This window comes from Vanacampus margaritifer, chromosome 3 (genome assembly GCF_051991255.1).
Source record: "Vanacampus margaritifer isolate UIUO_Vmar chromosome 3, RoL_Vmar_1.0, whole genome shotgun sequence".
In the NCBI taxonomy this organism is placed as follows: Eukaryota; Metazoa; Chordata; class Actinopteri; order Syngnathiformes; family Syngnathidae; genus Vanacampus; species Vanacampus margaritifer.
Window position 1 is genome coordinate 9996073 of NC_135434.1, and position 23644 is coordinate 10019716.

Sequence of the window (23644 nt, forward strand, 5' to 3'; positions counted from 1 at the left end):
TGGACGGACAGATGGACGGACGGACGGATGGGCGGATGGACGGACGGATGGATGGATGGATGAATGGATGGATGTACGGATGGATAGACTGATGGATGGATCGATGGACGGATGGACAGATGGATAGACTGATGGATGGACAGATGGATGGATGGATGGACGGACGGACAGATGGATGGACGGATGGACGGACGGATGGATGGACGGAGGGACAGGCAGACAGACAGACGGACAAATGGATGTCTTTTTAAGGTTGCATGAACAGCACTGCATCTTTAGGTGACTTAAATGAGATGCAGCTTTCTGCGCGGTTTGAGGTCATTAACTCAGCGTCTCAGCCGTCTACTTGAACTCTCTTGAGTCAATTCCCAAATTCTTGAAACAAATCTGACCTTATTAAAATTGATGGTTGTATCATAAATGTTTTGTATTCATAAATTATTCAGTAGTCTTGCAAAGAAAGTAGGTTGAAGATTTTGGAAAATTGATCTGCCCGGGGTTAACTCCATCTCGCGCCCAGTGCCAGCTGGGATTTGCTCCAGCTCCTCGCAAGTGGTGCATGTAATAGATGGATGGAAATCATTTAAAATTAATATGAGATAGAAAGTTATAGTTGGAATGAATACTTGGGCCGTCAACTTCCTTTACTTCCAATTTAGGTTTGACTAGTATTTTGATCCAGTGAATTTGAATGCAATCCTTGCTGTATTGAAAGTCCATACAAGCGTTTTACAAGTTTTCCAATCCAACGTTCCACCTTCTTTGTAATGCCTGGTAGCCTTCATCTCTGGATTTGAAATGTCTGTGAGCTTTCTAATTTTATGGTGTGTAAGTACAATTTCCCTCAGCTGCAAAGGCTATTGGAGGGCCCAATGGAAGGAAAGCGCTGTCCGCCGCCCGGCCAGGGGTTTGGCTGCTCAGCCCCAGCAACACTTGATGGTCACGCTCACTGTAATTTTGTGGTGGTAGCCGGGACACAGAGCCCGATTATGCTCTCCGAGCAAACAGCATATTGAAGCTTTGTGGTGGGGAAAAACTTTTTACACATGAAGTCATAACAAAAGGATCGGCGCTCCGTCGGTTATTTGACATTGACTGAATGTGATCCCTGTGCTGCAAAATGATGCGCCTGATGTGCCAATGTTACCAAAGTCGCACCCATGCTGCTATTGTTTTTGCCAAGCCAAGCCAGAGGAGACCTCTGATTGAAGGAGCTGACACCGGGCTAGTAATAGCGCATGCGGCACGGCCTATCTCCTCCGCAATATGTCGATGGGAACAATAGACAGCTGCCAAAAGACAATGTCGCTGTTTATTTGCAAGGATGGAAACAAAGCAGGTGATGAAACGTCTCAGAAAACCTGCTGCAATCTGAACACTCGGTCCTTTGCTTCACTCTAGAAAGCCGCAGCGCTGCCTCCAGCAGTTTTCGGTGTCATCAAAAGATGATGGGGACAAATGTATGCGAAAACCCAACTGAACATGAGAAACACAGTTGGAAGGTCCCGGCTTTTCTTAAAGGCACAAACTTTGTGGCTCCCTGCTGAAAAATGTCAGTCAGGTGCAAGACTTCAGCCTCGGGTGTGAATGCGCTGTTTGTTTGATGCGCACAACAGATGCCACCAACACCAACAAGCAGTCTTTTCTGTGTACATGTGTCATCACATTTCGTCTCTGAACCTAGAGAGGTTTCTTCAGCATGACGCCATTTTTTGCAGCAGCCCTCAACATACAGCAGTTTCTTACTAATTATTAGGGCTGGGTATAAAAAAAATTAAATAATCGATATTGAATAATTTTTTCTTTTTCGAGCCTAATATTGATTCATAAAATCATGAATCGATTATTTTAACTCTTTCACTGCCATTGACGGCTATTGATGTCAAAAATTCATTTGAACTATTTTTATTAGTTACATTTTTTTTCCACTTTTGTTAACAAAAGTATAAAAACCTAGATTTTTTTATTGTACATTCAGAACAGATATAAAATGTATGATTAATTGTGAGTTAACTATTGAAGTCATGCGATTAATTACAATTAAAAATTTTAAATCGACTGATGCGATTTTAAAAAAGAAAGAAAAGATTATAAAAAATTAGGAGCGTCAGGCTATTCAAAACTTTTATCGTAATTAATTGCATGACTTCATGAGTTAACTTAATCACAAATTTTTATATATTTTCTAAAAGTACAATAAAAAAAATTGGTTTTATACTCTTGTTAACAAAAGGGTAAAAAAAAAAGTTAAACTTATAGAAATAGTTAAAATGAATATTTGACGTCTATAACCGTCAATGACAGTGAATATCTATTTTTCACATAAATTTATAAGAAAATAGAATTTGAAAGTTTTTTTGTATTTTACTGTTTTCTTGACGTTTCGTGTTCACATGACTTAAAAAGTATTTTTTACATTTATGAAAGACTTGACTTATGTACTTGTGTTTGGCCTCAAATGAAATGAATGGGCTCAAATTGCAAACTTATTTTGCACGTTTTTTATCGAAGTCTTTGAATGCCAACTGGCATGAATGATTATCGTTACTATGCTTGATATAATGTCTGCCAAATTTCTTCCTGTCCTACTACGACGTATCTCACATGATAATCACATGTGAGTCAAGCAACCCCAGTGGCTGCCTCCTCTAATGTACAGTGCAAGTTTGACTGAAATATGCATGATCTTAACCTTCTGCTGAACTGTCTTTGGTGTCCATCTCCATCACGCTCTTCTGCCGTTGCCATGACGCAGCCTCTACGGCACAAAAGGACAGTTCACTGATAGAGTATGAACGCTCAGTTAATTAACAGGGAAAAGTTGTGTAATGTTATTTTGATTATTATTAATTATTCATTATAATTGATGTAGGGGTGTAGTAGCTGGTTCTTTTGGGTATTAAAATAAATAAATAAAAAGTAGTGATACCATTGTAAAAATAATGTCAAAAATTAAATTCCTAATCTTTAATCACCTTTTTGTTGTTGTTATTTTTGTCTAATTCTGAGTTACCCGAGTTCCTACCAGTGGCCTCCTACTTTAATGAGACAGCAAACTCTCTGCCCCAAGTTGCTGAGGAAACAGCAAAAACAGTGTTATGGCCCTGCAATTTCTGCCTAGCAACTAAGTTTTTTTTCCCCCTTCATAAAACGTCTCTGAAGTCGTCCTGTTCAAGTAAAACCCACACTTATGTGAGCATGATGGAATCAGTTTTTTTTTGGGGGGGTCAACGTCCTTTCAGTATGTGACAATTCTGAAAAACTATGATAAACTTGATGCATAATATTATTAAGCATGTATGCATCTAGAGTATTTCCCATTTGTGTTAAATTTTTATCCAAATACATAACAAAATGTACTTACAAAACTCGTAAGATACCTGTTTTTTTTCTTTTTCTTTTTCTTTTTTTTTTTGGTGGGGGACAGTGATTCAATGAATGCGTCCAATAAATTCTGCCTAGCAACAAGTGGCCTCACAAATTTGTTGTTGCTTTTTGTCTTCCCATATAAAACCAGCACTCCCGTCCAATAAAAACCCTTAAGAAAACACCATTTGGCACATATGCTTAGAGGGGGTCAGAGTTTACAGCAACTGTGAGGAAATCTGGTGCTTAAAAAACGCTGGCAATGCTCTCAAGCTGAGAAATGCTGCTGCTGCTGACTGAATTATTGTTGTGGTTTTGAAAGGGTGAATAGGAATTTCCATGAATTGACAGTTATGGTGAAAATCTGTTTGTTATCCTCCGTAAATCTCTCTTTACTTTTCCTTGCAAGGTTTTCATGTTTTCTCAAACGGGACCGGGTTGGTTATGGGATTGGGGGGGGGGGGGGGTAGCAGGAGAATCTTCATGCAGTAATTGTAAGCAGAGGCGAGTGAGGAAGATGAGAGGGCGGGAGGAGGATTGTGAGAAGCTGTCATGCGTGACTGTGATCCTGCTTGACAGTTGGTCCACTCTGTTTCACAGATCTCCCGCCTGCTTGGTGGTCTTTCAGGCTGAAAACAGGTCTCTGTGCAGATTGTAGCAGAAAATAGCATCTCCAAAAACCTCGACCCCCCCCCCCCCTCCCCTTTCCCCCCTTCAATGTCATGTGATGGCTCTCAGGGCTCGGCTACACCTCAGTGCACCGCCTTCGGCCCATGTGATTGGGATTCATATCTGGACAGATTGTGGTCGTGGAAGAGAAAGTAAAGTAGCTGAAAGCTATACTTGGAGAAAAGTGCAAGTGTCTTAACATAACTTTGGCTAAAAAAAAAAAAATTTTTTAAAGCAAGTAATGGTCATCTTGTAGAATATTAGTTGAGTAAAAGTCTCAAATATCAAGTAAATTTTACTCTAAACAGAATCTATCTGATCCCACTCTAAATTAAAAGTAAAATTTACACTTGGAAGAGAGTAAAATATTCTGCATAAATAAGTATTTGTAGTGTGTACGTGATATCATATAAATAAAACCTATTGATTTTTCACTCAGAAATTCCAAGTAAATTTTGCAAGGAGAGATTTTGACTAAATTGGACTAGTTTTGTTGTTGTGGGTTTGTTCCTCAACCCTTGAGGGACTTTTTTTTACTCTCTTCCAAGTGTACATTTTATTCTGAATTGGAAGTTAAAATGAAGTTTATGATCGTCTAATGCCAATAAGAAGAACGAATATGAATCTTTGTTTTGAGTCCGAGCTCTGCTCAAAATATAAATAAGTAAGTGAAGTACAGGTATGTGGAAATTCTACTACAGTAGCAAATGATTTGTGCCCCTTTCCATTCGAGACGGGAAAGTGGAGAATTGTGTCATGGAAAAATCAGAAGAAAACAAATCAGTTCTGTGCCAATTATGGATTTTCTTTTCTCGAGCCTACATGCTTCCTTGGTCATAACCCTTGTCTTGAGACCTTCAGGGTGCCTGCTAGGTGTTCTTTGATGGCGCTCCAGTTAAAGGCCTCCTGCAGGCTTCGCCCAAGGATTCTTCGAAATCCGCCGCGTTGGAGGGACACTTTTGTTGTTGTTTTCCCGAAGCGATGTGACTCGGATCGCACCGGCTCTTGGCCCGCTTCCCACTGCTGACCATGATGTCTCTGTTCCCTGCAGATCCGCCTTTGAGCAGGACGTGGAGCACGGTAACACAGATGGCCTGGGAGACTGCCAAAGTAAGCAGGCCCTTTTTCGCTCGCTCGCATCTTTCCTTTCTCACCGCCGTAGCCATCCCATAATACACACACGCACTGTACGCTAACTCACCCACTATCCTCTGTTTCCGTCTTCGCCGCCCTCACCTTTTTTCCCTCCCCCCCCATCTGTTCCGCCCTCACGATCCTCTCTTTCAGCATCTTCCATCCATCTGCCCCATTCTCGTCCCACACTCCGCTCCCTCTCTGCATCTTTACTCCCCTCGGTCAGTCGAGTTCTGTGCCCTGTGGCGCAAAGACTGTCTTCCTTCTTGCACACTGTCACACAAACATTCAGTGCCACAGTAGGAAAAAGAGTTTTGCTTGCGTATGCACTCAGTCACTCATTTAGTAACACAAAAACAGGGCAGAGAACTCTCGACCCAATTAGCCAGCCTCAACATCATTATACAAAAGGGGGGAAGAATCATTCATTGTATACGCAACCATTTCCTTTCTAAGTTAGCTTCAATTGACGGCCGTCCCAAAAAAAAAATATATATATATATATATATATATATATATATATATATATATAAACCAATAACATGAGCCTTATTGGACGTGCGCAAGCTTATTACCTAACCGCAGCACACACTCCTAAAAATAAAATAAAAAGTCTCACCACAAAACACTCCACAAACATGGTGGATATTATGGCATATTTTGATGTAATTTTTAAGCGGTTAAGCTTAAGGCTTGTTTTTTGAACAGGCTGTGAGCAAGGGCCCATATTTGGTAACCTAAGTGTGTGTTCACTGATTCGTAAACCTACTGGCGTCTTGCGATATAATTGACCTCGTTTACAAGTTTTTCGAGATTTTTTTCCACCAGACTCAATTCACTTCACAGCAAGCAGCAATTTGGCAGATAGCGAAAAAAATATAAAAAAGAGGGTTCAAACTGAAGTTAACAGTCATACTAAACATTAAACAGAATTACATGCTGCATATTTTAAACAACCACATTCCTTCACCTTCTAAAAGTCTCTTTAGCTTAATGCTAACAATCACTGCAAACCGAAATACATGGGCTAATGAAGAGCACCTGTGTTGCAGTGTTACTTTAAGCAACGGATATTTGAACACAAACAGTGCAACACATGTAGACAAACAATATACTCACATTAATTTGTCCTCTGTGGGAAAAAAAAACGCTAATATAACTGCAATTAACTGAGTCAGTTGTGAAACTCTTCTTTGTGTGTATATCTTTGTCTGTATGATAGTGCCCCCAGGTGGCATAGTTGCTCACAATGTACATTGATTTGAATTAGAAAATGAAAATAAACAAAAAATGTTTAATTCACACATTCTAATGAATTATGTCATTACCAATAAACAATTTTCAATAAAAATTCAAGCTGTCAAACGATGCCATTTTTTAATCAGATTAATCACATCTTGGAATTTTGATTAATATTGAATTACGATTAATCGCTTAATTAAAAAAAAAAATTATCAATATTTTTTTCTCGCCAAATTTGAGGAGTTGTGTCAATTCTTTAGACAATTAATGTTATGCGGACGTCTTCAACATTTTTGTATCCACTGGACACGCTCATCCTTCTCTTTTTCTAATCAGTTAATTACTTGCATAATTTAAAATGACCCCGATATTTTTACATAAACAAATATTCTAAATGTCCTACGCAAACATTTATTAAATGCTTTACTTTAATGCATGTAATTATGTTTATTGCTCAAACACAACCCGTGCTGCCTTTAACGTAGCCATCTGCTGTCACGCTAAAGGATCGTCTATGGTCAAAATTAATAGTGCGATTAATCTTTGTTAATTCGTGATTAATGCGATATTTTTTTGTGATTAATTAATCAGTTAATGCTTTAACTTTGATAGCATTAATAAAAATGTGAAAATCTCACAAACCCCAAAATACTGGCTGTATGTTTGAAATTCTGAGATTCCAAGTAATTCAGTAAAATAATAATCCAATAAAAATTTCGAAAATTTCAAAATGTGTTTATGTTATGAAGCATTAAGGATTCATTAGCTTTTATTTCATGCAATTAATACGAATTCAATTCCAATTCAGGTGAAGTAAAATGTTTTTTCTATATATTTAAAAGCGTTAGTCGTGTAGTGAATGTGAAAGCTTTTTCACGACATGCAATAACATACTTTTTCTTTTATCTTTTCTTCTCCTTTCAGATACCTTCGTGGCGCTGAATGGTAAGTACCCCACATTTACCGTAAAAGGGCAATCAAATGAACGAGAGACACATTTTATCTCGTGCACTGTTTGAGTCCGGCCACGCCTCTTCATCTCCTCGATGAATTGTTCCCTCTCAGGGAAATGAAAACTCCTCCCACCTGTAAAGACGGGTTATTAACAACCGCGTATTGAACTGAATTTATGTCATTCCTTCTTTTTGATAGACGTTCCTTCCAGTTATAAAGGTAATGAAACACTCAATCATGGCCGCTCCATTTCATCCCCCGCGCTCCAACCCGTAGCAGCCCTCCTCACGCAGCCCTGTGGTCCCGTTAAAGGAATTAGAAATAGGAACACCTTTAATCAGGATTCTGAATTTTATTATCTCTATTAGACCCTGTCATCCCCGATGTTAACACCCTCTCCCGCTCCCCTCGAACCCCTCCACAATTGCATCGATTAGCCCTGACCTTTGCTGCACTAATTGGATGGATCTGGTTGCTGATGGCTTACAAATGCCGCACTTGAGGAACACGACAGACGTCAACAGAGAGGAGGAAAGATTAGCTCTGATTCAATTCCATTATTTCATTATTTTCTATTTTAAAAAGGTGCGCATTAGATCCGGTATACTCCAACCACTATGATAATGTTATGTTGTTACTGACACTGGCAGCAAGGTAGTCATCTATTCTAACAAACATTATTATATATTATATCAGTAGTTATCAAATAATTTACACCATGTACCCAAAAAAAATAAATAAATCTATGTGCCACCATCAAGGCCAACAACATAAAAATACATAATAATAATACTTAAATAATGATGCTATTAGAAATATATTGTACATAAAAGTAAAATTAAAAATGTGCATTAAAATGTTTGAAAACAAACAATTAAAGATTACTGTACATTATTGAACCTAAAAGTTAAATACAGTACAATTGAGCTGTACTTAAAAAATATACTGCACTTCAAAAACGTTACTGTACGTAGTAAGTAAAAAAAAAAAAAAAGTGCTGTAATTGATTTTTTTTTTTTTAAGTCCAAAGCTACAAGTTTCATTCTAATAAGTTTAATTGTATTTCATGTTTTAAAGGTTATTGTTATTCGTGTTGAATTCATTTATTATTTGGCAAATCACTAAAGGGACTCCTATCACACTTTTAGAATCATCTGTATCATATGAGAAATGCTGTTTTGGCATATGTTGCGGGTCCTAAACACAAATCCTGAATTAAAATAAATAAATAAAATAGTTCTGGACCTCAGTTTCACCGATGGACAAGAAATCCATCATAATAGAAAAACGTCTGTGTAAAAAAACAACAACAACAAACCACTGAAATTCAACAAGAACTTTTTCAAGTTAATTCACCCAAGTGACGAGGCAGGCCCAGTCGAACACAAGTATCCTGACCCGTGTTTCCCAACTTGGGATACCTTCATACAAAAATGCCATATAGTAAATTCACTGAAATGATGATGATCTTGTCTAGATTAACTGACAAATTCACTTTCTCAGTGTGAAATCAAGACCTGTTTTTTTTTTTTTGTGCAATACTATTTTTCTTAATTTTATTCTTTCAACAGGTGGAAACACAGGTTAATTGTAACGTCATCAACCTAGTAGTGGAATAGTGGAATAATTGTTCTACTTGTCAGTATAAGAGATATAGAAATTGAATTTTGGTAAATAATATAAATATAAATAATTTGGTCCAGCATTCTGTCACCATCACAAACTTTTTTTTTTTTTTTTTTTTAGCAGTACAGACCAAACAGTCTTAACCACAGTTGGTGCAAAAAAAAAAAAAAAACGTAATTCGACTCAACATTCACTCAACATTCTTAACTGTGTAAGTGCGAAAAAAAAGTTACCGGTGAAGTCAACTATTTGATTGGACCTAAATGTCCAAAACATTCAGACTTGTCCGAGTCTTAAAACAGTCAGATCCATTCAAACGAATGACAAGACAATACAAATGTTGAAGTCCTTCCAGCCCTCAAACCCTCAGCAATCCCTACTGTATGGCTGAACACCCAAATGTGATCGTTTTTTTGTACATCCATGGTCATGGAAATCTATGCTCGTAAAAACACATGCATCCGCATATAAACACACACTTTACAGCACACAAACACACAACCTCAGTGACTGTGCGGGAGTTTAATATGGCATTGAAGATAAATAGATGCCTCCTCTCCTCCTCTCCTACGCTTTACTCCAGACTAGACATAGTCGCCTGGCTTTTAATCTGTAGCGAGTGAAAAAAGAGAGAGAGGGTGCGCATCCTTGGGCAATTTACGGCTCCCCCCCCCCCCCTACCCTGAAAGCTCTCAGGCGCTCTCTCTCTCCCTCTGTATGTGTGTCATCTGCCTGAATTGCACTTCCCCTGGCGGTGAGGGAATGAATTATAAAATAGGCCTGTCACACTAATCTCTCAGCCTTGGGCCAATAGTTAAATAAATCATTTTAATGATTGCCGCGCCACACGGAGGAAGAAGACGAGGAGGTTCTGGATGGTGTCTGCTAGTTTACCAGCAGTTTCGGTCGCATCCCGACCAACCGCCCCCCCCCCCCCCCTCTTTATACATAAGCATAAACACATAGTGAAAGGCATCTGCTGGTGCCGGCATGCACCGCTGTCACCTCCGTGCTAGAAATCTGTGAGCTTTTTTTTTTTTTTTTTCCTGGAGGTTTTTCCTCCAGGAAAAAAAAAAAAAATCAATAAAAATAAAAATAAATAATTAAACCTGTGAGCTCAGCCCCACAAAGGCTTCATTCTATTAAGGGAAACGTGAGGCCGGTGCCAAATTGAGAAGGACGGTTTAAGTGGGCACGTCCCATGCTAATGTGATTAGGTTGCTTTGAAACTAAACTGTAGAAAGCTCAAATGTGTGAGACATATTTATGCCTGTGAATAGAAAGAACCTTCAGGTACCTGCTTCTTCTGTATGCCTTAAATGTAATACATTTTTAAACTTAATTTAATAAAAGATTTGGCCTTGGCCCGTGGAATTAGTAATTAGTCGTTTTTGCATTATTCCGCAAACAAACAAGCAAAGTAGGATAGCACTAAGTGGAGCGCATAGCATAGTCAAGGCCAAACAATCCAATTTTGGCTCAGCAGCACAACAAAGCCGGATTTGGCATTAATATTCAGACATTATTCACTGCTGAATACAAGAAAACGCAGCAATGGTAAAATCAACAAACGGATTTGAGCGAAGCAGTGACACGGAAGGGAATTAAACCTAACAAGCCGCAACATCTCCAAATGAACTCAAAAGTTAGTGACAGAATATTGGAAGAAGAAAAAAAAAAAAAGCATCTCTCCGTGTTTTGTAAAAAGTTGCCCGACAGGAGCGCCGCAAAGAAGGAAAGTCAGCATGTCGTCATCCTTCGTACGGAAGGTGCGAACCCGCTGGCGATGGTGGTGAAATGTGATTATACTCTGACGGGCCCAGTGGAGCTTTGACATGTCAGTCAGAAAGGGAGGAGGAGGAAAGAAGAGACGAGAAGGACATGACAATGTGGAGAGACACATTTACTAATGAGTTGCTCACGGGGTCTCCGGGGGGAATCACTTTGTTGCCTCTTGTAGCCAAGCAGCTGTCCTTGTGTGCTTTTAGGATGCGTGCGTGTGTGTGCGTGTGTGCAGGACTCGCAAAAAGTTCAGGATATTCGGGTGAAATTTTAGGACGAACCTAAAACAATCAACAACCTTTACAGGTGACCTTCTCTAAACCTGTGAATGTTTAAACTTTTTAATGCTTCACTGGACCAATGTATTGAATTAACTTTGGATTCAAAAAGTCCTCTTGATTATGTTGTTCACATTTTGACGTCAAGAGACTGATGAATTGAGAATAACTGGACTTGAAGACATAGACATTTGCACAATTTATTATCCTTCTTCAAATCAGACCGCTGAAAGTTTTCGCAAGGGGATTTCTATTAGTTTTACATTTTTTCCCGCTTTTGTTAACAAAAAAAACTATATATATTTGTGTATTAGAACAGATTTAACATTTGTGATAAATTTTATTTATTTATTATGTAATAAATTTTTCATTAATTGTAATATTTTTTTCTTAAAAAAAACATTAAAAATTTAAAAAATATTTTTTATAGTGCGTTAACTAGTGAAGTCATGCGATTAATTACGTTTTAAAAAAAATTATCGCCCGACGCCCCTAATCTTTAATATTTTTTTCTTAAAAAAAAAAAACTAACTTTAAAAATGTAAATATTTTTTTAAAAGATTATTAAAAATTAGGCAATTAAAATTTGTAATCGGAATTAATCACATAACTTCACTAGTTAACTCACAAATACCTGTTCTAAATGTACAAAAAAATCGAGGTTTTCATACTCTTGTTAACAAAAATGGATGAACTAATAGAAATAGTTCAAATGAATTTTTGACGTCTATAGCTGTCAATGGCAGTGAATGAGTTAAGAAGCATTTGAGCTTATTTACTCATTATTATTATTATTATTATTATTATTATTATTATTATTATTATTATTATAAGACCTATGTTAATATGAGTTTCATTTAGACAAAAGTAGTGCTCTGCCAACGTCTCTTGCCATCTGTCGGCAAATATCAACCTTTTTGGTGGGTGTCAATTACTTTTTTGCTCTTCGCGTCGGCACAGCACTGTAGTGCAGTGCTTCTAAAATAAAAATAATTTCTCCCCCTATCCCAAAAACTCTCCACCATGACTATAAATAGTATCATTTGTCTATAAAATTGTTGTAAGTACACTTCTGCAGATGAGCTAGTTCTCCTTTCTGCACTCTCTGACAATGAGAGCGCCACTGCCACCTACTGTAGTGGATGTGCAATAACACATAATAATAATAATTATTATTATTATTCTTGTTATTATTATACATTTATTTTGTGTAGTGCTTTTCAAGATGGGGCCCCCCCCCCCAAAAAAAATCAGGTTCTTCTATTCAACAAGAACTGCTGTTAGTGCCTTTTTATTGAAATTCCACCCAAAATCCGAATATCCGCACATTTTTGTGAGTTCGCATACCGAGGCCTCTCCCGACAAAGCGAGCGCCTGTTAACCTGTGTTGTGTCTGGCAGGCCGCCGTCACCACCATCACCACCACACCCTCTCGCTCCCCACGCCGGCCCTACCCGAGGCCGCCGAGGGCCCCCTGGGGCGGGGCCGCATGGTGGAGCGCAAGGAGCCCCCCATGAGCTCAGACACGGGGGAGGAGCCCTACATGGCCGTACCCTCTCAGACTCAGCCCGAAGCCGATGGTAAGCCTTGGAACGCAACAGATGCTCTTGGTTCGCTGTCACCTGTGGCAGGGGAGGGGGGGAGCGGGTGGGAGCAGGGACTCGTGTAATTGAGATTTACGGCTGCGTGGCTGCTTCCAGCTGATGAGGTGTACACATCGCTTTCTCTCCAGCAGACAAATGACTTCACCCTAAAAAAAAAAAAAAACATATTCAACGCTCATTAGGATGCGCGCACACAAACAGTCACGCATACGCCCCGTGGGATCCGATTTATCATCCCCAGACTCTTAGTGTCCCACAAGAGACGTAATATCCAGGACATTACGCCGCCGAAGTATTTATTTCCTGCTGGAGCGTCGTCTGTGTCTTAGTGACGTGACATTGAACGCCCTTTCCACCCGCCTGATGCTGCGTCACCTCAAGGACGCCTCGACTGGACGGTGAGTGAGAGGATGAGGAAAAAGAGACGTCGCGGTCAGGCTGATCTGTGCAAGGTTATTATAGTTAATAAAGATTAATAGAGAAAAACAAAATTGAATAAATATTTTCATTAACAAGATAGAATTGTACGGAAATGTGATACGGGAATGGTGATAGGCTCACCCGCCACCCAAATAAGGACAAGCACTGTAGAAAAAAAAATTGCATTCACTTGGGGAAAAAAACCCTCTTGTTTTTCTGACTAATATATATATATATATATATATATATATATATATATAGGAGGAAAAATTACTCCGAAAAACAGAAAAAAAAATATTCAGAAAAACAGTAGAAAAAATTATTTAAAAAAAAAAACAACAGAAAAACAGAGCACCAGCTTCTTTTTTTCGGAGTAATTATTATTATTATTTTACCTCTGAAAGCTAATGTACGGCTCCGTATTAATGACACTTTCCCGCATGCAATACGCTTCTGTAAAAACTTAACTGTTAGTTTACTAAGATCACGTTGGTACGTTGGAGTTATGCGGGAAAGTGTCCACCATTTGCACTTGGAGTTCAGAAGGAAAAAAAACATTTCCAAAATATATACAACATTTTTTTCCCTGTTTTATTTTAATAATTCCCCTTTCCGTTTTTCTGAATAATTTTTTCCACTTGTTTTTCAGATTTTTTTTATGACAAAACCCCCCAGTAAAACTGAAAAAAAAATCAAAAAACAGAACAAAAATACACAAAAAAACAAAGCACCCCCCAAAAAATTGTCATAAAAACTGGATTTTTTTCTAGTGAACGCATTACGTTTCCGTAATAATTTTTTTTTTTTTTTTTTGTAATAAATAAAAACTAACTGAAATTGTCCTCCATCAACAAATCTGTAGTATTAAATGTTATGTGCCCTATGTGTCTATTAACAAAAAAAACAAATCTGTAGTATTGGAGCAGAATGTCAGCTGGAAGCAGCGAGCGGTTAGATCCAAGCAGATCTCAGACGGCATGCAATCAGCCAGCATCACCTTGTTTTTACCTGAGCAGGTGTATCACTGGAGCTGGGCCTTTAATAGTCACACACATTACATGGAAAATGCTTATAGCTTTGGTTTAGTGGGGAGAATATACTGTAAAGGGATGCTCCAGTCAAGCATGCTCAGGTAATGACACTCAGGCTTCACCTTTCCAAACAAGCTTCCTGCTCTTTTATGTTTTGTGTGACTCATTTTTGATTCTTGTTGAATATGGCACTTTTTTTGCTCTGTTTGATTCCGGCTCTTAAATATTTTTCTTTCTGCGCAAGACTCAGCTGCAGTGATCTTTGTTTGAGTTGCTTTTCCGTGAGCAAGTCTGGATCTGTTTGCATGGCTTCAAGTCACATCTTTTGTTGCTCTTACTTTTTCCGCTATTTATACGTATTTGACTTTTTCCAGCTTTGATTGCTTTGATGGTATTACGCGCAGTTTTGCCCCAGTGCAGCTTAGCGCGTCTCAGCATGGCAAATTGAGCACCGCAGTCAACAGCGTTCATTTCCCGTCCTGCCCATCCTGCCTTCTCTTCTTTCCTGTTGCCCTTCAGCTAACAACTGTACTGTGAAAAACTTCAGCCAACTCTCCAAAAACTCCCGCCGAGGCGAGTAAAGAAACTTAGATTCAGTGTGTCTGAAAAAGGGACATCAAGCAGGCTGCTGCAGCAGAAATAACGGAGCGGAAACATGACACTCACTGGCCACTATATTAGGTACACTTGCACAAGCTGAGATCTCATGCAAAATATGAATAATAATGCTCAGCTTTGATTGACACGATTACTGTAGATCCTTAAAGGTAACTTAAATGAAAGCTACTTGCTGTCGACTGAAGATGACATCACAGTTGGTCAGGGCTCAGGCAATGACATCACAACTCACCTGTTTTCTGAAGCTGAGCTGTGATTGGTTGCTACCTGAGACCTGCGCAACTGTGATGTCATTTTCACTCGACAGTAAGAGGCAAAAATGGCCGCCTTCTGATATTGACGGAAAACGGCTGGATTTTGCTGCTTAACTCATATTCTACTAATGCAATATTAACCAGAATACATATTTAGTCTAACGGGGCTGAACATATTATTGTCCAAAAAAAATTGGGGGTTGACTTCCCCTTTAAATTGAAAGGAGGTCATGTGTCAAACAAAAAGTCACTGATTGGAAATTTAAAGCATTCAACATAGAAATATGCATGCTTTTGTAATTGGGGAGGAAATCATGCAAGCACTGACAGAACATGCAAACTCCTCCTCAGATGAATCTCGCCCGGATTTGAACCCCCAACCTCAGAAAAGTGCTACTCTCTCGTCCATTCAGTCTGCCCATTCTGAATAAAACAGTAATATAATAATATAATGAAATATAACAAATACAGAAAACAACATTAGAACTACAAATATCACGTTGTAAAATAATGTAATATGCTACAATAACTTGAAAAGATGCTAATAGATGCAGCACAATTTCCTTCTGGATCAATAAACTTTCGAGCTATTTACCATGTTTATTATTGTGGTGGTAATTTGCTGAGGTGTGTGTGTATTGTAATGAATCTCATTACATTGTGCAAGAGCAGCACTTTCAGCGTTTCAATATCGGCTCTGTCAAGATTATTCGGCCTTAAAAAAATATATATATATAAATATATATATATATATATATCACCACCCAAATGAGGACCAGCGCTGTAGAAAAAGGATGGATTGGTAAATTGTGTCCCTAATATTGTGGCTTGTGAGTGCATAATAATCTAAATGGTGCAAAGTTTTCCAGTCAAATGTATCAGTTCCTATCGGGAGCCGTTCTCAAGATAATTTGGCACTTTAAAAGAAATTAATCCCCCAACTCCTTTTTCCATTTGCAGCGAAGACGTTGCAGGATCTTATCTCCTAATGAATATTATTATTAGGCCAAAGCCGCCACAGTAATTAAACAGGCGCCGCAAAGTGAGGCGTATTAACGAGCCGGCGCCGTCTTTATCTGCCGCTTCAGTCGGGGGGCCCTTGCCGGCCCCAGGTGGTGTTTTTTTTCACAGTACATTAGCGCTTTGTCTGTCTGTCTGTCTGTCTATCACAACAAGCCCCTCTTGCCTCAAACCACGCCCACCCTGCTCCGAACACCTCGCCATCTCCTGCCACTGTGACCCCTCCCAACATCAGGGATGGCATGTTCCAAGGCTATACCTTTTTATAAGTGATTCCGCAACCAATTTATGTATAACCTGCACCACCAGCCCTCACCCTAACCCCACCCCCTCCTTATTCATTCCTGCTCCTCCCCTGGTCGACTGTCTCCTCTCCAACAAGACTCATATCTCTTCTCTTGTCTAAATGAATCTCCCTTTTGGCTCTCTTCCCTTTTCCGCCGTCTCTCTTCCTGTCAGCCTCCTCCCCGTCCCCTTCCTCCTCCTCCTCCTCGTCCACCTTCCCCAGCCCGACCTGTAGCCGCCGCTGTGTTGCTCCAATTTATGGCTTCATTACAGCAGCTATCCACGGGAGACGGACGGGGGTTGGGGGGGGGTGAAAGAGGGAGGCAGCTAGACGACAGGGGCAGGAGACATGGGAAATAAGAGAGTGCAGGAAAAGCAACATGCATGATAAAGGATTTATTTAACAAGGACAATCATGCAGAGGTGAGGTACGAGAAAACGACATCCGAGAGGTGATATAAACAAAAGAAAATCAACAAATGGGAAGTGAAAAGAAGAAATTGAGGTCCGGGGAAGTTAGCGCAAGGTTTGGAAAGGAAAAGATAGCCATGCTTTATTTGTAACAGTGAGTCCAGACAAGAAGCATGCATTCATCTAATAACAGTTTTTTTTATTTATAATAATAATAATGATAATAATAAAATAGAAATCCATTGCATTTACAGCTACAGTGGTGCCTTGAGAGCTTAATTTGTTCCGTGCCCATATTTGTACCTCAAAGCCCTCATATCCTAAATCATCTCTCCCCATTAAAATGAATGGAAATGGCATTAATCCGTTCCCCAATCAACATTGTTTGCAATATGTTTTTGAGAGTGAAAATAGCACTTTATATTATGGTACTTTGTAATGCATACGGTAATGACATAATTATACAGAATGTCATATCGTGATTAATTAATTGCGGCTCCTTCTGGTGTGCTCAACTTTGTCACCAGGCAACCGTATTAAACAGTCATGCAGCCATACGAAGAACTCAACTACGCTAAGTGGCTCAACTCAGTAATCTGGAGAAAGATTAGTCTTTTTTTTTTACTGCAGGATAAAGAATACATGCCTGTGAGTTTTGTTTTGCTTGTAACCATTTAACAGCTTGAAGGCTCTTTTTTGAAGATCTGTGCACCAAACTGCTGCTTTTGTGTGGTGAACCGAGTTGATTTCACTGCCACCATACAGGGCTGGAAGCAGACAATCGGCTGGATGACAGCTCATCAAAGTTCAAAAGTCAGGTCACTCGTATCTCAAGGCACCACTGTTTTTTTTTTGTGACATAACTTTTTTTTTTTTTTTTTTTGGAGGGATCACGATCGTAACTTATGTTATATTTGAGATGTCAACATGAGATAAAAATGTTATTTATTTACTTACATTTTGCTAAAATATTTTCTTTTTAGTGGAGTAAGAAAGAATACGTTGTCACTCGGCACGAGAAAGCACGCTAAATTACCAATGCACTTTTCATTTAATTGTTGTATATTTATGGCCTAGAAAGTTTTTTTTTAATGCAAATGTTTACTGCTAGTTTGGTTAACTACTGCATTAGTATAGGTTAGTAATAGACTGTCATTTGGCTTACTGGTTTTTATTTGATTGATTTGTATGGCCTTGAAGTGTTTTTATGGTTTTACTAAGGCAACGCATTCCAACGTACAAATTTGCTCTGAATGTAGTATTGAAAATTGGAGATTGGAGGATGCCTGGTGAAACACACAATGGTTGTCTCCAACCAAAGCTTTCTAGTTTGAAGCAGAATATCTCCCCTACGTCAACTACTACTTCTCTGTGCCGTAACAATTTTAGAAATCTAATCAGGAAGGCACAATTTTTTTACTAGAAAACTGAGGAATCCCATTTGATTTGTTTGGAATGATGTCATGTGACGTTGATCAACATTTTTTCACAATAATAATTGTAGATTTTTTAGAAAATTACCTTTTTTATTCAAGAAATTCAAATGGTTGAATTGAATGAGAAATGCTCAGTTTTAGGTGATTTAACTCATTCATTGCCATTGACGGCTATAGACGTCAAAAATTCATTTGAACTATTGCTATTAGTTTAAAAAAAAATCCACTTTTGTTAACAGTGTGAAAAGCTAGAATTTTTTTATTGTACATTTAGAACAGATATAAAATTAGTGATTAATCGCAAGTTAACTAGTCAGTCATTCGATTAATTACAATTTAAAAAATATATATATATTTTTTTAAATCACAGCAGGTGATTTAAAATGTCAATTGTAATTAATCACACGACTTCAATAATTAACTCACGATTAATCACAAATTTTATATCTGCTCTAAATGTACAATTAAAAAAAATTGTTTTAGGTTTTCATACTCTTATTAACAAAAGTGGAAAAAGTGTCAAATTAATAGAAATATTTCAAATGAATTTTTGACGTCTATAGCCGTCAATGGCAGTGAATGAGTTAATTAATTGGCTACATTGTTCTTCACCATTTCCACCATCATCAACATGACTTCATATAGATTTCAAATTCATCCCGAGCCTTGTCTTGAGGGTCATATACTGCACATAATCGGACAACACAGCATATTGCCAATACTGCTCAGCCTTTAGAGCAACGTTACAGTCGTTCATTAAAACATCACGACTTGACATTAAATGCAGCCTGCTGACAGCTGTTGGCGAAAGTATGACCTCGCTCACATTGAGATGTGATTTATTTTTCACTTATGCCGAAGCCGAGCATTTCGGCTTGGATGCTGCGGATGTCAATCTTGAAGGTTAAGCGCCGCGAATGACCCCGAATGCTGTCAGACCTTTTTATGATGCACCGCCAACCCGCTGCTTTAACCCTCAGAAAACCGCAGATTCATACACAAATAAAATAGGAAGAAAGAATCAATGTTGGACTGATCTAAATGTAGTTTAAAATTATTTATTTATTTAAAGATGAAAAATAAAAATAAAATAAATACATTAATTGAAAACAAAATAATTTGAAATATGAATACAGTAATGTGAATAACATTAAATAGGAAAAAGTGAATTAAATAGGCTTCATGTTGAAAAATGATATTTATTACAATTTCACAAGCTTCACAAATGTTCAAGACACAATTTCTTTTTTTTGCATTCTTCCTAGAAGTAATTTGTACCATTTTCAAATTGGCTTCCCAGCTGGCCTTTTTTATTTATTTTATTTGTTACTACTTGTATGTTTATTGAATGTGTTCAAACATATCCAAAAACACAAAAGGCCTTTTCACTCCTTGTGAAATGTCAATCTTCACCCTGGGAAAAAAGAAAAACATTAACAACTATCCTTACTAACGTACATAAACTTTTTTTACTTAAAAAAAAAAAAAAGTTATGTATAAATGATTTTCAAAGTGAAAGAACGAGCACACTCACACAGGAGCTGCTGTCGGCTACAGTTCACACTCAGACACTCACGTGCCACCAAGCCCAGCCACTTAAAAAGGTGTTTTAATCCATATTTTAAATTTTAAAGTGTTTGGAACATATCCCTTGCACGCACTCATAGTAAATTTAGTAAATTTCACTCTAAGCAGAGTAACATTTACACTTGTAAGAGAGTAAAATATGCAGAATACATTTTACTTTAAAAAAAAAAAGTATTTTTTACTGTGTTTGAGAGAATTGGCCTATCCCATGACAAGAACCTAGTAAAGTTTTTTTTCACTCAGAAATTCTAAGTAAATTTTAGAAGGACATTTTTTAAGTACATTTTATTATTAAAAAAAAAAAAAAAGTTACACAGGGATTGAAGAACGACCTTCAGCTTTGGAGACTCTACCACCTGAGCTATGCCACTCCCACAGTTTGCTAATATCCAAAAGGAGACCAAAAACATTGTTTTTGGTACAAAGATTCCAGCTGACATGAGCGATATACTAACACACAATAGGAGCAGCATGGCTCAGGGAGTCGATTAACTGCTTCCCAACCTGAAGTTTGTTCCTCAACCCTGAAGTGACTTTTTGTTTTTTAAGAAACTAGTAAAATTTAAGTCAAATTCTCTCTTTGAAAAAATTGACTTCGAATTTCTGAGTAAAAAAATCATTAATAGACAAATTCTCTTGTACACACTAAAAATACTTTAAGTAAAACTTACTCTAAATATTTTACTCTCTTCCAAGTGTAAATTTGACTCTGTTTAGAGTGGGACCAAATAGCAAAATTTACTCTACAGAATTTCAAAGGCTATCTTTGAACAATACATTCACTTTATCGTTCTATAAATGTGGGTCATGACTTAGCGACAATGGAGGAAAAAAACGCTTTTGTCGTCCCAGTCCTGTCATTATTACTCTCCAATCTTGGCCAGTAAATTTGGAGAGCTACTTAATGGTCAAAAGCTCAGAGAGTCATGTGTGCGTGCGTGTTGGTGGTAGCAGGTGGATAATCGCTGTCTCATTGTGACTCATAACAGAAACACTAGCCTTGATATTTTCCTGACGTTACGCACTTCCTCCACTGACGCAAGCAGCAATTTCCTCCCCTGATTAGCTCATTGTTCTCTTCGCGCTGGCTCATTTTCGCAGCTTACATTAGCATTTGTGTGTTTTGCCTACGCCTTCTGCCTCAAATACAGACTTCGGTTATCATTTCGGACTGTTATGCATTTCGCCATTAAAGATTGCTGCTGACATGCGTCACCATCAGGCAGCATCTGTTTGGGCACGATCCACACACTTGAACACTAGGGCAAAAGTACCTACAAAGCATACACTTATGGTTTAAAAAAAAAAAAAAATTAACATTTAGAAGTTGTTTGTGACTGGACAAATGGATGTGTGCAGCACCTCCTAACATCAACAAACAAAACACTAATACAAACAGTGATACTTAATTAGTGCAGACTGTCAGTGTGATCATTGAAAACAACGTGATGCATGTACAGACATGCGTAGGTTAGCGAGTTGATGTTAAGCGCAGAGCTGCGCAATTAAAAGATCAGACCTTCAATTATAATCATAAGCGTCTCATTAGTGCGCCGTCCTTGCATCGTCTTTCATTTTGAATAACAACATTACTGTGAGTGCCGCAGTAATGCGCACGCATAAGCTTTAATTGGATCATTATAGAAACAATATGTTGTCATTTGAAAATATAACAACGTGAAAAGCATTTGAATGGCATACTTACTAGCTTGTTGAAGACAAACAGTGTTGTTACCGTGGCTACGCCATATAGTGGACAACCAGCCAGAACACCTGTCATGTTAAAGTAGCACTGTCAATAATTAAAATTTTGGCACACTTTTTTTTTTTATGTGCCAAAGCACTGACTAGCTTTGCTGTGAAGCTAGCTTGAGCTGTGTGGTTATGTATGTTGCTACGAGTGGCTAACAGGGGACCGCTAAGCATGCTAACGCCGACTTGCTTTTTTTTTTTTTTTTTACGGAATCTACACTTCTGTTTTTTTTTTGGGGGGGGGGGGGGTAAAAACATATCGTGAGGGGGGCGGGTACTCAGAAATATTGTTATGGCTACATTAGGTGGTTACATAACTAGCTAAACAAGCTTGTTAAAAAAAACACGCATACACACAAACATGTTTCAGTTAGCATGTATGTCGCATCATTAAAATTCAAGACACGCCAATTCAACTGTTTAATGCCATTTATTCTGGTGCATTCTTTTACATTAAAAACAAGACTGTATATATATATATATATATATATATATATATATATATATGTGTGTGTATATGTATATATATTTTAAAAAAAAAAGAAAGAAAGAAAAAAAAAAACATTTTTTTTTTTAAAAAGGAGAGCAATGATGATGTCAAATCGAATGAACAATACTGAGCTCTCCTGAAAAAAAAATTAAAAAAATAACAAAATAAAAAAATAAAATAAAAACAAGACTGTAAAAACATTTGAAATATAGGCTAAATAAGTATTTTTTTAAATAGATTGTAATTCAAATGATACGTGTTAAGGAAATGTGCAGTACGGAAATGTATACAGCCTTTATTGTTGTTATTATTATTGTATTTACAATGGCATTTAAAACAAAGATACTGATTAAAACCAGATAGACTGCCACTTTAAAGTCATCATAACTTCACTAAATTTATTTATTTTTAATTTTTTTGCTTAGAGCTGTCCGTTTTCATTCGTCACAGTGGCTTACACATGACAGTTCAAATATGAGGGAAGCCCTTAAGCTAAAACAAAATACTTTATTTGATACCCTTGTTTTAAATAGCAACATCTGTCAGTATTTCAGTTATAATGTTCCTTTTATATATATAATGAGCTCTTTCTTTAGAGCGTCAAAGTCTACTGTGATGTGGACACGTTTCGGCTTGATAGAAGCTCCGTATTCATTTTTGTCTGCGAGTTTGCGGTGCTAAGAACTTTGCGGCGTCCCCGTCAGCCCGCTGTGATGCTTCTCCACCTTTGAGCGTTTTCCCATCGTCAACACAAAGACCAGCTCTGTGGCTTTAAGTCAGCCGGAGCAGCGCCTGACGGGATAAAAGTAGCAGCGTGAATGTGTGTTTGAACACCCACTAAGGCGCTTCTACATGTAGCCGAGGCTGCTTTGACTGCGAGGAATTTGTATCAGAAGATCTGGAGTTATGCATGTGGAATGTGGGGATGCTCAATCTGGAGGGCACGTGAAATCTAAATCCATCAAACAGGCCGATGGATGGAGAAGGCCTGCTGTTGCATCCGTCAACAAACCAGATTATAAATCATGACTGAAACAGGGAATCTTAAATTATTTTAGACAAATATTTTTTGAAGTGGGGTACACACATATTAGCTGTAAAACCAGAACGAACACATCCGAGTATCTGTATACCAGTTTTTGAAAAATTGTCAATATTCCCAAAGAGGCCTGGAACACAGGCGGCATTTAAAACAGCTTCAGTGTCCTCTGTTCTCTTTGATGACGGGAAACAATTTGTCAAATGAAAGCTGGGGGTCTTCAAAGTTTTTCCTTCTCAGGAAGTGTGCGAGCGACTGTCATGTGATCCGTGGAAGTGCACGAGAGAGAATGAAAGGATTTAGTTTTACGCACAGAAAACAAAGTCAGACAGGAAGAGGCGTGCAGTGAAGGTTAAACAGGGCATTAACCTCACCCAAACCACAACAAAGCGCCACAGTCGGCCTTCTTCAATTAAACGTTCGACCAGATTGACTCGTTGCCCTCTGACCTCCAAACGCCGGCAGAGAACGTTGGTCTCCCTGTTGGGAAAAATGGCAACAAAGGGAGATGAACCCAGTCATATTTAGCAAACATTTTAAGAACATGAGAGGATTTGCAACCTATGACCTTTTTTTTTTTTTATCCTAGAAAGAACTGAAAAAAATGCAGGGCTAAATTAAAGTTGTCATTCCTTATACTAAAACA

At 38.1% G+C, this 23644-nt stretch overlaps 1 protein-coding gene across 3 annotated transcripts in view; it reads left to right on the forward strand.

Annotated features, from left to right (window-relative positions):
• The window catches only part of sema6a (sema domain, transmembrane domain (TM), and cytoplasmic domain, (semaphorin) 6A), a 145210-nt gene that overhangs the window by 112715 nt on the left and 8851 nt on the right, over positions 1 to 23644 (forward strand). The window contains exons 16-19 of one of the 3 annotated variants that reach the window (XM_077561185.1): positions 5087 to 5145; positions 7336 to 7356; positions 7564 to 7584; positions 12452 to 12631. In XM_077561185.1, the coding sequence (XP_077417311.1) occupies positions 5087 to 5145; positions 7336 to 7356; positions 7564 to 7584; positions 12452 to 12631 (281 nt within the window). The remainder of the gene's footprint in view (positions 1 to 5086; positions 5146 to 7335; positions 7357 to 7563; positions 7585 to 12451; positions 12632 to 23644) is intronic. The other 2 variants (XM_077561186.1, XM_077561187.1) reach the window with 2 other exon arrangements.